Source organism: Dendropsophus ebraccatus, chromosome 1 (genome assembly GCF_027789765.1).
Source record: "Dendropsophus ebraccatus isolate aDenEbr1 chromosome 1, aDenEbr1.pat, whole genome shotgun sequence".
Lineage (NCBI taxonomy): Eukaryota > Metazoa > Chordata > Amphibia > Anura > Hylidae > Dendropsophus > Dendropsophus ebraccatus.
The window spans coordinates 20023696-20037760 of record NC_091454.1 but is presented as its reverse complement, the minus strand read 5'-3'; the positions used below and the strand labels follow the sequence as shown (position 1 = coordinate 20037760).

Genomic DNA, 14065 nt, shown 5'->3' with positions numbered 1-14065 from the left:
TCTTTTTTTGTTTACGCCGTTCGCGATGGCGATTGTTATATTTTAACAGATCGGGCAATTACGCATGCTACTGTATATAATGTTTAATTATTTTTATATGTTTTATTTATACTATGGGATATGGGGGTGATTTTAATCCTAATTTGGGGAGGGCCTTTGGGGTACTGGACCCCTTCCCGCACAAGGACGTAACTATACGTCCTTGCGCAGGTGGGGGCAGTTCAAAGCGGGGCCGCTTGGCAACCCCGCTCTGAATTGCCGCGGTCCCGGTCCGGTCGACATGCCTGCTAATTAAGTCTTAAGATGCAGCTGTCAAAGTGGACAGCTGCATCTGAAAACTTACTGCAGCTGTTCCCTGGTGGTCTAGAGGAGCGATCTCCGCGTCTGGTGCCGGCCCGGGTCTGCGCCGCAATGGAGCTGATCCTGGCTCTGCATTCTATTGCTTTTGGCTGCAGCAGCCAAAAGCAATAGAACACTGATCTCATCGATCTATGCTGTATATTCTATACAGCATAGATCTCTATGAGAGATCAGTGTTCATATACTAGAAGTCCCCCGGGCCCCCGGGTTAATCACAGGCTGTACCGATCACGCTGCAGCCTGTCATTAACCCCTTAAACGGCGTGAGTGACAGGAGCAGCTTACACTTAAATGCCGCTATTGTGCCGTTTAGGGGTGAAAGACAGGCAGCGTGATCGGTGCAACCTGTCATTAACTGTGAGGGCCCGGCTTCTGATTGCAGAGTACCCCTTTAGGTGCTTGTAAGTCTTTATTAATTGGCCGGGCGATCATTCAACAAACTGACATCTCTGCCAACATCCTCATACTCATGAATGTTCAGCGTGGCACAGGATTGTTTCCTATGGGGAACAGCTCTAGCACTGGCTTATCCCTCCAGAAACAAAACAGATGACGTCACACCCAATCTTTCTCTCCACTGACATCATCTGGCTCTATACCTAAACTGGGAGAGAGCTTTTCATTAAAGCTGTCATGGCAGGAAAAATCTGGAGTGGGCTGCCTCCATTATTCATGATTTAGGCATAATTAAAGTGACGACAGGTTCCCTTTAAGACGATCATAGAAGATGAAGTCCCTGTGATAAATCAAGCACTCAGTTTCTCCACAGTGCCACCACAGGCAAAATTAGGCATTGCACTTTACCCATTGAAAGCAATGGGAAATCCAGTTTATGGCGCTTGTGTGATCAGATATTTTTGCTATTATTGCATATGTAATCCTGCATCTCCCCCATGTATGGCCATGTGTATATTGCGTGTGACTATGAGATAACATGGCGTGCCGTATGTGTATTAGTGGGGCTATCCTGCTGTGTGTCCTGATATAATTGATGATGTAGTTTGTGTGTGGAGCCGGGGATCCTGTGTCTGGCTGCCGTTTATCATTGTGTCGCTGGTTGTAAGTTAATTTACTTCTTTCTATCCTGTTTATCCTCGGTCTGCTCAGCATCACACTGTTCTCTCCTCCTTCCCTCCTTATCTCAGGGATGCAGCTACAGAGAAGGCCTCACTCCCGTCCTCAGCTTACTCACCGAATGTTCCAGAGCGCACCGACACATCCGGAAGTACATCAAAGCCGAGGTAACGTCGCCCAGTGTAGCCATCGTATACTGCCGGAAACCTCTATTCTGGGACTATGATGTCCTATTATAATTTGAAGTCCTTCCAAGGAAGAAGTTTTTTTTTGCCCTTTATATTAGATCATGGAAATTTCTCCTGCTTAGATCTCAAAGGAAGCCTTCAGATTCCCTACAGGCAAAATTGAACATTACATGGTTTTCATTTAGGCAGATACATGTTGGGTCCTCCAGATTGAGAGATGCCCATTTAAATCTCCCCCCCAGAAGTTATACAAATCACCGATATACACTTATTACAGGACTTACAGCACTTACTACTGCATCATGGCTTCACTTCCTGGATAAAATGGTGATGTCACTTCCTGGATAACATGGTGATGTCACGACTCGACTCCCAGAGTTATGGCTGCCGGAGAGGATAATGGTTGAGGGACACAGGGCACTGGAGGGACACTGAGCATCCCTCTGCCATCATTCTCTCCAGCAGCCACAGCCCGCACAGCTCTGGGAGTTGGGTCGTGACATCACCAGGTTATCCAGGTGGTGACATCACCAGGTTATCCAGGAGGTGAAGCCTTGATGCAGTAGTAAGTGCAGGGTAAAAAAAAAAAGCACTTTAACGATTTCCCATAATAAGTGTATATTGGGGATTTGTATAACTTTTGAGGGGGAATACAATACTTGAATAAAAAATTTTGCCAAACTTCTCCTTTTAATAGATGTATTTCCTTCACTTTCATGCAGGTTCTCCCACCGCTAAGGGATGTATCCAACCGGCCAGAAGTGGGGACGACTGTAAGGAACAAATTGGTGCGACTAATGACCCATGTGGATTTAGGGGTCAAGCAGATTGCTGCCGAATTCTTATTCGTCCTGTGCAAGGAAAGAGGTAAATAACCCATGCTTGGCATATGGTATGCTGATGTCATGCATGCTCTGTTGGGCTGAAGGTGCACGTTAATGGAGTAATGTGACATTTGGGACTTTCCTATGGTCGGCTTAAAGGGGTACTCCGGCCGGGGGGGCTTTTTTCCGATCTGGCTGTGGAGGAGGTGGCTGAGGGCAACGACGTCCACTCACCTCCCCGGTCCCAGCGGCGGGTCCCGTATCGCTGCGCTATGGTCCCTGCTGCCTGGCCACTTCCTGGTCTGACTGCTCGAGACGTGACGTTTCAAGACCGCTCAGCCAGTCAGTGATGGAGGCGGGATCCCACCTCCATCACTGACTGGCTGAGCGGACTTGAAACATCACATCTCGAGCAGTCAGAGACCAGGAAGCAGCCGGGCAGCAGGAACCGGAGCGCTGGAACTGGGGAGGTGAGTGGACGCCATTACCCCCAGCCACCTCCTCCCCGGCCATATTGGAAAAAAGCCCCCCCGCCGGAGTACCCCTTTTAAAGGGCTTGTCTCAATCCCTTCAAGCTGGCCGTAGAAATGCCAGTTTAGGGTCACCACAGTGATCAGCTGGTCTTGCTTCTAGCTGATTACTAGGGGATGCCCCAGTCAGTCAGGCTACTATAGGAGAAGTAGTATTACATGGTGGTGAGTCAGATGAATGACACCTATAATATATTCATTGCATTCATCTGCCCAAAATGTGTCTGACATACTTGTGCCCTGATAGTAATTCAAAAGAATACCCCTTAAAGGGGTTGTCCATCAAAATATTTTTTCTTTCAAATCAACTGGTGCCAAAAAGAGATTTTTAATTTGTCTTAAAAAATAATGGTTTTCCAATCAAATAGTGTCAGAAAGTTATACAGATTTGTAAATTACATCTATTTAAAAATCTCCAGTCTTCCAATACTCATCAGCTGCTGGATGTCCTGCAGGAAGTGGTGTATTCTCTCCAGTCTGACACAGTGCTCTCTGCTGCCACATTTGTGCATGTCAGGAAGTGTCCAAAGCAATAGCAAATCCCCATAAAAAAAAACAAAAAAACATTGCCTGCTCATCAGACTGGAAAGAATACACCACTTCCCGCAGGACATACAGCAGCTAAGTACTGGAGGACTAGAATTTTTTAATAGAAGTAAATTTTAAATCTCTGGCACCAGTTGATTTGAAAGAACATTTTTTTTTTGTGAACTACCCCTTAAGTGACTGTAGTATAAGTTACTGCAGCTCTACTTGCTTTTTTTCTATTGCATATTGCCGATGAGGACTGACTCCTTTCTGGACAATGGCCACCATCTATCAGGAATAAAAAAACAAACTGTAAACCCTAAAACCTTCCTGTGTACCCCTCTATTAGTCTGTATCTTGGGGGATACCTTGGATCTTGTCACACATCAGTCTAAGTCGATGCATATTGCTGCTTCTAAGGGGATTTTTACACTGGCCGATTATTGTGTAATAAAGCGTTATATCTAAAGCGTTTAATAGTTCACATTTGAGCGATAATCTTCTGGCGTAAACGTGCTAACATTCAAACGACTAACGAAAAAAATCGCATCTTTTGAGCTAACCTTAAAGTGACACTGTCACCCCCTTTTTGCATTATGACTTCTCTACACAGGATTAAAGGGTAAATTTAGTGGTTTTCATACCTTATTTTATACATACATCATGGTGCTTGTTCAAGTAAAAAGTGATCTTTTATCTTCTGCAGCTTGTGCTACTGTGCCACTGTTGGCCCAGCCCCTCCGTGACGTCATCGGTATATAGGCCCCACCCCCTCACCGACCATTGGAACAGGCTGGCCTAAAGGTCTAGGCCCCACCCCCTCTAGGTCGGCCCATACCAATGGGCATCGAGGGGGCGGGGCCTATGTGGTGACAACTATGGAGGGACAGGGCCAAGGGTGATGCTGTCGGCGGGCTAAGTGGCGCTTTTGACGTGACGCCCTGCTTACTTGGCACAGTCTGCAGATGATAAAAGATCATTTTTTTTTTTTTACGTATGATCTAAAATAAGGTATAAAAACTGCTAAATTTACCCTTTACACCTGTGTAGAGAAGTCAGAATGCAAAAAGGGGGGGCATTGTCACTTTAAAATTACTGTTAACCATTTGCTAGTCTATCAGAGTAAATGCTCGTTCGCAGGGATCAGTATTATATTATCGATCTTATCAGCGATTTTTCGTAGCAATGCATCCTTTCGTCTAAATGCTCATTGCTTAAAAAAATAAAATATATATATATTAGTATATATTTCGCTAAATGAGCGCTTAAATAAGTCATAACAATGTGCAATTGGAAAGGGTGGAAAAGAGTGGGATATTAAAGGACAAGTGCCATGAAAAACTTTCCCAGTAATTGAAGCATATTACAAAGTTATATAACTCTGTAATGGGCTTCAATCACCTATCTGCCTCCCTTCCCTGTCTTTTCCCCCCTCCACCCCCCACCAGGAAGTGCACTAAACTCACACAGACCTGATTACTGTCGTCACCGTCACCAGGCAGCTCCTTCTTGTGAGTCATCAGCAGGAGGGCTGCTCTAGCTCCTGTTACACCAGCCTCCCCCTCCCCCTCCTTGTCAGGTGACTCTGCTTGCTCAGCTTATCTTCTCTAGTGACATGACTCCTTCACTGAGTCCACGGCAGCAGGAGAGAGGGTATGAGGGGAGGGGGAGAGAGGGTATGAGGGGAGGGGGGAGCTGCCTATGTGCCGGAGTCAGTCTGAGGGAAGATAAGCAAGTGAGATGTGACAAGTGATGGCTTGCAGTTGTTCAGCCAATGGGAGCTGAGCAAGCCTGTCACCTGACAAGGCGGGGGAGGCTAGTGTAACAGGAGAAGGAGCTGAGAGAAGAGCTTGGTGGCAGTCATTAGGTCTGTGTGAGTCAGGACACTTCCTGGTGGGGGGTGGAGGGGGGAAAAGACAGGGAAGGGAGGCAGATAGGTGATTGAAGCATATTATAGAGTTATATAACTTTGTAATGTGCTTCAATTACTGGGAAAAAGTTTTTCATGGCACTTGTCCTTTAATTTGTGGTCTTCAGGTTCAGCTTCAGCTTTCACCATCAGAAGTCTAAAGGGACCTTAAAGGAGAAGTCAGGTGAAAATTTTTATTAAAGTATTGTATTGCCCCCCAAAGTTATACAAATCCCCAATATACACTTATTACGGGAAATGCTTATAAAGTGCTTTTTTCCCTGCACTTACTACTGCATCAAGACTTCACTTCCCGGATAACATGGTGATGTCACTTCCTGGATAAAATGGTGATGTCACGACCCGACTCCCAGGGCTGTGGCTGCTGGAGAGGATGATGGCAGAGGGACACTGAGGGACACATGGCACTGGAGGGACACTGAGCATCCCTCTGCCATCATCCTCTCCAGCAGCCACAGCCCGCACAGCTCTGGGAGTCGGGAAGTGACATCACCATGTTATCCAGGAAGTGACATCACCATGTTATCCAGGAAGTGAAGCCTTGATGCAGTAGTAAGTGCAGGGAAAAAAAGCACTTGATAAGCATTTCCCATAATAAGTGTAAATTGGTGATTTGTATAACTTTTGGGGGGCAATTCAATACTGTAATAAAAAAAAAATTGCTGGACTTCTCCTTTAAGATTGCCGGAGGCCCCCCCCTGGTCTTCCACTTATTCCTTATTTTGTGAATAGGAGAGAGGAGTCTTAAGTTTGGGGGGGGGAAATAATATATTTATATAATAAAAAATTTATATATTGCATACATATAGTGGTGCCTTGGATTACGAGCATAATTGGTTGTGGGACTTTGCTTGTAAACCAAATCCACTCTTAAACCAAAGGGCAGATGAGTGCACATACATGCAGCGCTCTGTCCGGGGAGAGAGGGGTTACAGCTATGGAGAGATTACCCCCACAGTCCTGTCCCCTGATGTAAGCCCCAGCCTGAAGTGGATCTGCTATTATTTGGAAGGTGAGGGAGACTTCCTGGGTCAGAGTACAGAGCTGTAGACCCCGCTATTCAGACCATGCCTCTCCCCCACTCCCCCTCCCACCCAGTACAGGGAGCTCATAAACCAATATTTATTTATTTAAAATAAAAAATGTATTGTATGTAAGTATATGTAATGCTTGTGCTGACTTGTTGTTACCTTGACAGTGGATAACCTGCTGAAGTATACGGGCTATGGAAATGCTGCCGGCCTCCTTGCTGCTAGAGGTCTCCTGGCCGGCGGGAGAGGCGATCGCTGGTACTCTGATGATGAGGATACAGACACTGAAGAATACATCAAGGCAAAACCAAAGTAAGGATCTATTTATCTATCGATCTCTACTACCTACTAATCTTTAGAACAGACATGGGGAACCTTCGGCTCTCCAGCTGTTGCAAAACTACAACTCCCATCATGCTCGGACAGCCAAAGCTTCGCTTTGGCTGTCCAGGCATGATTGGGATTGTAGTTTTGCAACAGTTGGAGGGCCGAAGGTTCCCCACCCCTGCTCTAGAAGCTGTCAGCTTGGCTGTATTGGAATACAATGACTCCTTATAAGAAAACTTCTTGCCTGTCTCTAGCTGCTGCTTGTACATACGTCCCTTTTATTTGATATTTCTGGAAGCGGTGGGACTGAGGGCGTCTCTTAGATCGTAGTAATTCATACAGGTCCGGATACCCACCACCCTGCCAGAGATGGTACATAATGCCAACATTCAGCTGTCACCTTTTCTAAGCGTGCCAGCGAGGAAATAACCTTACATAATCCTATTACCTGTAGATCATGAAGGTTATTCTAGGTCAATGGTGTACATATAGATTTAAAGGGCGGCTGTTATCCAGGCTTAGAAAAACATCCACTTTCTACAAGAAACAGCACCACTCTTGTCTCCAGTTGGGTTGTACTTTTGTATATCAGTTCTGTTAAAGTCAATGGAGCTAAACTGTAATACCACGCACGACCTCAGTACAGGGGTGGCGCTGTTTTTTTTAAAATAAAGTAGCTGTGCTTTTTCTATTCTTGGATAACCCCTTGCAGGAGTGCAAGACCCGCCACTGGTGTATAGTGTACAGCCTTGTGGTCCTCTGATGCTGCTATCTTGTATGTTAGGGAAAAAAATTCAGAGCAGGTTATTGGAGTCTATAGAATTGTGAAAGGTCCTAATACTAAAATCCATTTCTGTCTTTCAGCATAAATCTAATAACCGGTCATGTGGAAGAGCCACTGCCAAATCCTATAGATGAAATGACAGAGGAACAGAAGGAATACGAGGCGATGAAACTTGTCAACATGTTTGACAAACTTTCCAGGTACTGATGACCTAGAAATATACTGTGGATGCCTTAAAGGGGAACTTTTTTTTTTTTTTTTTTTTTTTTTTTCTTTCAAATCAACTGGTGTCAGAAGGTTATATATAGACTTGTAATTCACTTCTATTTAAAAAAAAAAAAACTCAACTTTTCCCATACTTATCAGCTGCAGTATGCCCTGCAGGAAGTGATGGATTCTCTCCAGTCTGACACAGTGCTCTCTGCTGCCACCTCTGTCCATGTCAGGAACTGTCCAGAGAAAGAGAGGTTTTATATGGGGATTTGCTTCTGCTCTGGACAGTTCCTGACATGGACAGAGGTGGCAGCAGAGAGCACTGTCAGACTTGAAAGAATATACCACTTCCTGCAGGACATAGAGGCTGATAAGGAATGGAAGACTTGAGGTTTAAAAATAAAAAAACTAATTACCAATCTATTTAACTTTTTATACACCAGTACATTTTTCTAAGAAAAACATTTTCGACAGTTCCCCTTTAAGTGACGGCATATTGTTTGACCTCTGGGACCCTTACTGATGCGGAGAATGCTGGTTCAGGGCCAAAGTCCTATTCATAGTCCTTACCTGCAGGGCTCCGGTAGGGATGGGGCACTGTGGTACCTGCCACCGATCATGAAGTTATAGCCAGACACTGTCATCCGTGTATAAGGTCATATAAGATTTAAAATGTCAAATGTTTGGTCAGGATTTGAGCGTTCAGACCCTGACTAGAGATGCGCGGACCGCCGGACTTTTGGTGATCGTGATGCCAGGAATATGCGGCCAGGATATTCCAGGGAATCTATCTGGAATATCCTGGCCGCATATTTCCGGGATCACAATTATGCACCCGGGATCAAGTTCAGCGGTCCGCGCATCCCTGACCCCTAGAACAAGCTGGGAGAAACGCGTCTTCTCCTGAGTCCATGACCTGTGATTGGATGTCTCGGTTGTGCACACAGAGCAGGGAGAAGTACTTACCTCTGTTCTTCTCTGCTTGGTCCAGTGTAGTTATATTACACTGATTGTAAGTTTATATTGGGGAGAGAGAGCGCACTAAGGGCCCTATTCCACCGGACGATTATCGTTCAGATTATCGTTAAATCGTTCGAATCTAAACGATAATCGTTCGGTTGAAATGCAGTTAACGACCGAACGAGAAATCGTTGATCGCTATATAAGACCTGGACCTATTTTTATTGTTGCTTGTTCGCAAAACGTTCGCAAAATGTTCGCATTGAATAAGACATCGTCCGGTTGTTCGCAATAGATGCGAACGCAATAGCGAATAAATAGCGAAGAGAAAACTATCGAAATTACGATCATAAGTAAAGATCATCGTTCCGTGGAAATGAGTGAACGTTTTCAGGTCTTTCGCAATAGCGGTCGTTTGAGATCGTTAACGATTATGCAAACGATAATCGTCCGGTGGAATAGGGCCCTTAGGCTGCTCTTCTCCTGGTTTACTCTAAGAATCAGTTAGGGTCTGAGCACCCCACCTCTGACCGATCAAAACTATCTCTACAACACGTTTAAAGTTTTTTAAAGTGACAAGTACTCTTTTAATACCTTACTTATTTTGGAACCAAAAAGCTGGAAAAACTCCCACCGCTGACATATGTTGACGTAGCCATAAGCCTCATAATCTTTTGGCTGCCGTACCCATTTTTCTACACAACCATTCGTATGCAGTGCAGATGAACATGTACTGCCAATGGCCGTGTCTCTGTATAGCCAGGAGCCAATGTCTTATAATACTGTACATACAGGTTTATACTTGATGATACTCTTAAAGGGGTACTCCAGCAATAAAAATTAAAAAAAATTCTTTCACGTCAACTGGTTTCCTTGATTTCTATTTCTTTATCTTCCAGCTACTGTATGTCCTGCAGGAAGTGGTATATTCTTTCCAGTCTGACACAGTGCTCTCTGCTGCCACCTCTGTCCATGTCAGGAACTGTCCACAAAAGGAAAGGTTTTCTATAGGAATTTATTGCTCTGGACAGTTCCTGACATGGACAGAGGTGGCAGCAGAGAGCACTGTGTCATACTGGAGAGAATACACCACTTCCTGCAGGACATAAAGCATCTGAGAAGTACTGGAAGACTGGAGATTTTAAAATTAACTGAAACCAGTTGATTTGAAACAAAGATTTTCGGAGTACCCCTTTTAAGGGGGTTGATTTATTACCACAACCCCCTATGTTGTATAGTTGTCATAGAGGGTGCTTCCCTGCCCTTCCCTGCCCCTTTTTGTTAGTCAGAAGCTTAGCACCCAGGCCATGTCATTCCGTATCATCCCATGATTTTTATTCCAGAACCTGTAGCAGTAAGTTGGTCTATAGGCCAGAGGGGGGGGGGGGGGGGGGGAACAGGACTTGTTTATTTCTGAAAATGTGCCACACGTGTCCACATTTTTTTTTTTGGGGGGGGGCTGCAATACCGCTTACAACCTATAGACAGGTGTGGCGCTGTGTTTTTAATTCACCAATCTCTGGATTGCTGGGGCCAAGGCCCCCAGTGCTTTCTAGGCAAGTGCTGTGAAGGTGATTTTAATGCTTACTATAATCCTATAGATAAAATGTTGCTTTAAAAAAAGTAGTTTCTAAAAAAAAACAAAAAACCAATCATATACACGGCGCTGTACTTAGAAGAAAGCCAACTGTTATGCTGCTAAAGTGTAGCAAGGGATTCCGTGGTCCCTCCTAATAGTTAAAATACGCCAAAAATGTGTATACACTTAAAGCGCTACAGTGTGTGCTTAACCCCTTAAGGTCAAAGCCAATTTTCGTTTTTGCACTTTTGCTTTTTCCATTTTATGTTTAAAAGTCCATAGCGCTTGCATTTTTTTCACCTAGAGACTTATATGAGCGCTTATTTTTTGCAAAACCAATTGTACTTTGCAATGACCGGCATTATTTTTCTATAAAATATGCAGCGAAACCGGAAAAAAATCATTTTCGCTGTCAAATTGAAAAAAAAAAAGGTATTTGTTTTGATTTCGGGGAGTTTTGCATTTACGCCATTCGCCCTATGGTAAAACTGACTGGTTATGGGGGGGCGCTTTGTCAGTTCTCGCCTCAGGCGGCAGAAAAGCTAGAATCGACCCTGTCCACGGCGTAGCAGTGACGTCCTTGTGGCAGTTGCCGTAGTTCATGCAGGTCAAACATCTAACATGTTTCAGCGATCAGCAAGCTGGAATAAGCTGCATAAAAGGCCAAAATTATCTGTGATGAGGGCGACCGCTGATCGCTGAAACTTGTTAGATGTTTGACCCGCATGAACTACGGCAACTACTACAGTAACGTCACTGCTACGCCGTGGAAAACTATTGGATTACTCACCGTATGCCGAGAGTTGGTAGTAGTGGAGCCAGCACCTGGGGCCTGCTCCCAACCAGACACCTCAACACCTACAACTGCTGAACAGATACAGAAGAATCGAGGATACTATACCACATCACAAACCTACCAGGTATTCAGCAGTATAGCTATATATCACTAAGGATACTTAAACTGCTTGAATGGACCATTGTTACTATTTACTCATGTACTTTACATAAGATATGGCATGTGGGGTGAGAAGGGGTTACGGATGCACTGGCATTGCAATGTGCTATGAGCAAGGAGAAAATAAACAGCAGCAGCAAGGAAAGGGATACATTAACTGGATTATCTGGTTAGAGAAAACTGTATATAGAAAACAATAACGAGCCTATGCTTACTAGAGATGTCACGATACCAATACCAACTTTTTTATTTTGATACTCAATACCATTTCGATACTTGGCGTATAAGGCCCCCCCATATAATGATTCAATATAATGCGCCCCCCCAACTTCAGATATAACGCTCCCCAATGTTCACTATGTAATATAGCTGACAGGTTATCTATATTCTTCAGGTCGGTACTATTACAATGGTACAATATACAGTGGTGCCTTGAATTACGAGCATAATTGGTCCCGGGGCAGCGCTTGTAATCCAAATCCACTCTTTAACCAAAGCAAATTTTCCCATAGGAAATCACAGAAATGCAGACAATTGGTTCCACACCCCAAAAATAAATATTTATCATTCTGAATAACATGTAAAACAAATGAAACAAACATCTAGAAACAGCAGCATATGTGATATGAGTTACTGTACAGTAATGGAGAGGATGGGAAACACAAGGGCGGACAGAGACTGCAGGGAGCATGAAGGAATGAGCAGGACAGATGTGGGCACATACATGCAGCACTCTCTGTCCGGGGAGAGAGGGGTTACAGCTATGGAGAGATTACCTCCACAGTCCTGTCCCCTGATGCAAGCCCCAGCCTGAAGTGGATCTGCTATGATTTGGAAGGTGAGGGAGACTTCCTGGGTCAGAGTACAGGGCTGTAGACCCCGCTATGCAGACCATGCCCCTCCCCCACTCCCCCTCCCACCCAGAACATGGAGCTCTTAAACCAAAGCAATGCTCTTAAACCAAGTCATAATTTTGAAAAACTGTGAGCTCTTAAACCAAAACGCTCTTAAACCAAGTTACTCTTAAACCAAGGTATGACTGTATTTTCATTTTAATTTACAACTTACACTGTACAAATGTTACAAAAGTTTAGTATTTTGTAGTTTTTTCGAGTCTTTTTTTAGTGCGCAATGATTTGCAGCTTTGAACACTGTTTACTGTGCGAGATTGGGAAGGTAGTATGGCTGACACGCAGTATAGTAGGTCAGGGGTAGTAGTTGTATGGCTGACAAGCAGTATAGTAGGTCGGGGGTAGTAGTTGTATGGCTGACAAGCAGTATAGTATGTTGGGGGTAGTAGTTGTATGGCTGACACGCAGTATAGTAGGTTGGGGGTAGTAGTTGTATGGCTGACACGCAGTATAGTAGGTTGGGGGAGTAGTTGTATGGCTGAAACGCAGTATAGTAGGTTGGGGGTAGTAGTTGTTTGGCTGACACGCAGTATAGTATGTTGGGGGTAGTAGTTGTATGGCTGACACGCAGTATAGTAGGTTGGGGGTAGTAGTTGTATGGCTGACACGCAGTATAGTAGGTTGGGGGTAGTAGTTGTATGGCTGACACGCAGTATAGTAGGTCGGGGGTAGTAGTATGGCAGATGCACAGTATAGTAGGTTGGGGGTAGTAGTAGTAGTATGGCAGATGCACAGTATAGTAGGTTGGGGGTAGTAGTAAGGCAGATGCACAGTATAGTATGTTGTGGGTACTTGTATGGCTGACACATAACATTAGTATAGTATATTGGGGATAGTAGTTGTATGGCTGACACGCAGCTATACAACTACTACCCCCAACATGCTATACTAGTGTTGTGTTAGCCATACAACTACTGTCCCCAACATACTATACTAGTGCTGACCCAGCACTAGTATAGTACATTGGGGATAGTAATAGTTGTAGTGGAGCAGAACCTTCACCTCCTGCTCCATGCTGCCCGGTCCCGGCGTCAGTCCCCCCTCCCTCCCCCCTCCGCTGTGACTCCCGGCCCCCGCACACAGGCCGCAGCCTCCTCACTACAGGACAATCTCTAAAGCCATCGGCTGCTGCGTACGGAGCTGCTCGGATGCTGCTGACACAGCGACATCTACACGGTTAAATAGCCGGTGTAACTGTGTAGATGCCGCTGGGAAGTGTCAGCAGCATCCGAGCCGCTCCGTACACAGTAGCCGATTGCTTTAGAGATTGTCCCGTAGTGAGGAGGCTGCGGCCTGTGTGCGGGGGCCGGGAGTCACAACGGAGCACAGCCCAGTATGAATACCGCTTCATAGTGGCAACGGCATGCCATACCCGGACGGACCCCGCTGGCTGCAGAACAGGGTTCGGCCAGTGGGTAGTGTGGGGTCAACCCCCGGCCGTGACACATGTGCTGTGGCACGCTGGCTCACTGACCTGCTTGACCGGGCAGCATGGAGATGGAGCAGAAGCTGGTGAGTTGGTGAGCAGCGCGGGGGAGAGAGATGACACCGGGACCGGGCAGCATGGAGAAGGAGTTGGTGAGCCACGCAGGGGGTGGGGGAGCACACAGAGAACACGGCCGGCGCTCAGATAGCCGCCGGCCGTGTTCTCTGCACTATACTCTGTCAAGCTGCGCTATTGCACATCTTAACATAAAGTATCGATACCAGGAAATCCTGGTACTGAACGTTTTTTTTGCCCTGAATATCGATATTAGTATCGATATTTCGGTGCATCGTGCATCACTAATGCTTACTTCTCTGCGCTCCCCCAGTGTCCTCCTGCGGCATCTTCAGGTTCCCTGCTGAATGCGCCTGCCTCCACCTCCAAG

At 45.4% G+C, this 14065-nt stretch overlaps 1 protein-coding gene across 2 annotated transcripts in view; it reads left to right on the top strand.

The window, feature by feature from the left end:
• The window catches only part of RIC8B (RIC8 guanine nucleotide exchange factor B), a 45268-nt gene that overhangs the window by 21093 nt on the left and 10110 nt on the right, over nucleotides 1–14065 (top strand). For both annotated transcript variants that reach the window (XM_069968675.1, XM_069968683.1), the window contains exons 6-9: nucleotides 1506–1601; nucleotides 2345–2489; nucleotides 6633–6777; nucleotides 7657–7776. In XM_069968675.1, coding sequence (XP_069824776.1) covers nucleotides 1506–1601; nucleotides 2345–2489; nucleotides 6633–6777; nucleotides 7657–7776 — 506 coding nt within the window. The remainder of the gene's footprint in view (nucleotides 1–1505; nucleotides 1602–2344; nucleotides 2490–6632; nucleotides 6778–7656; nucleotides 7777–14065) is intronic.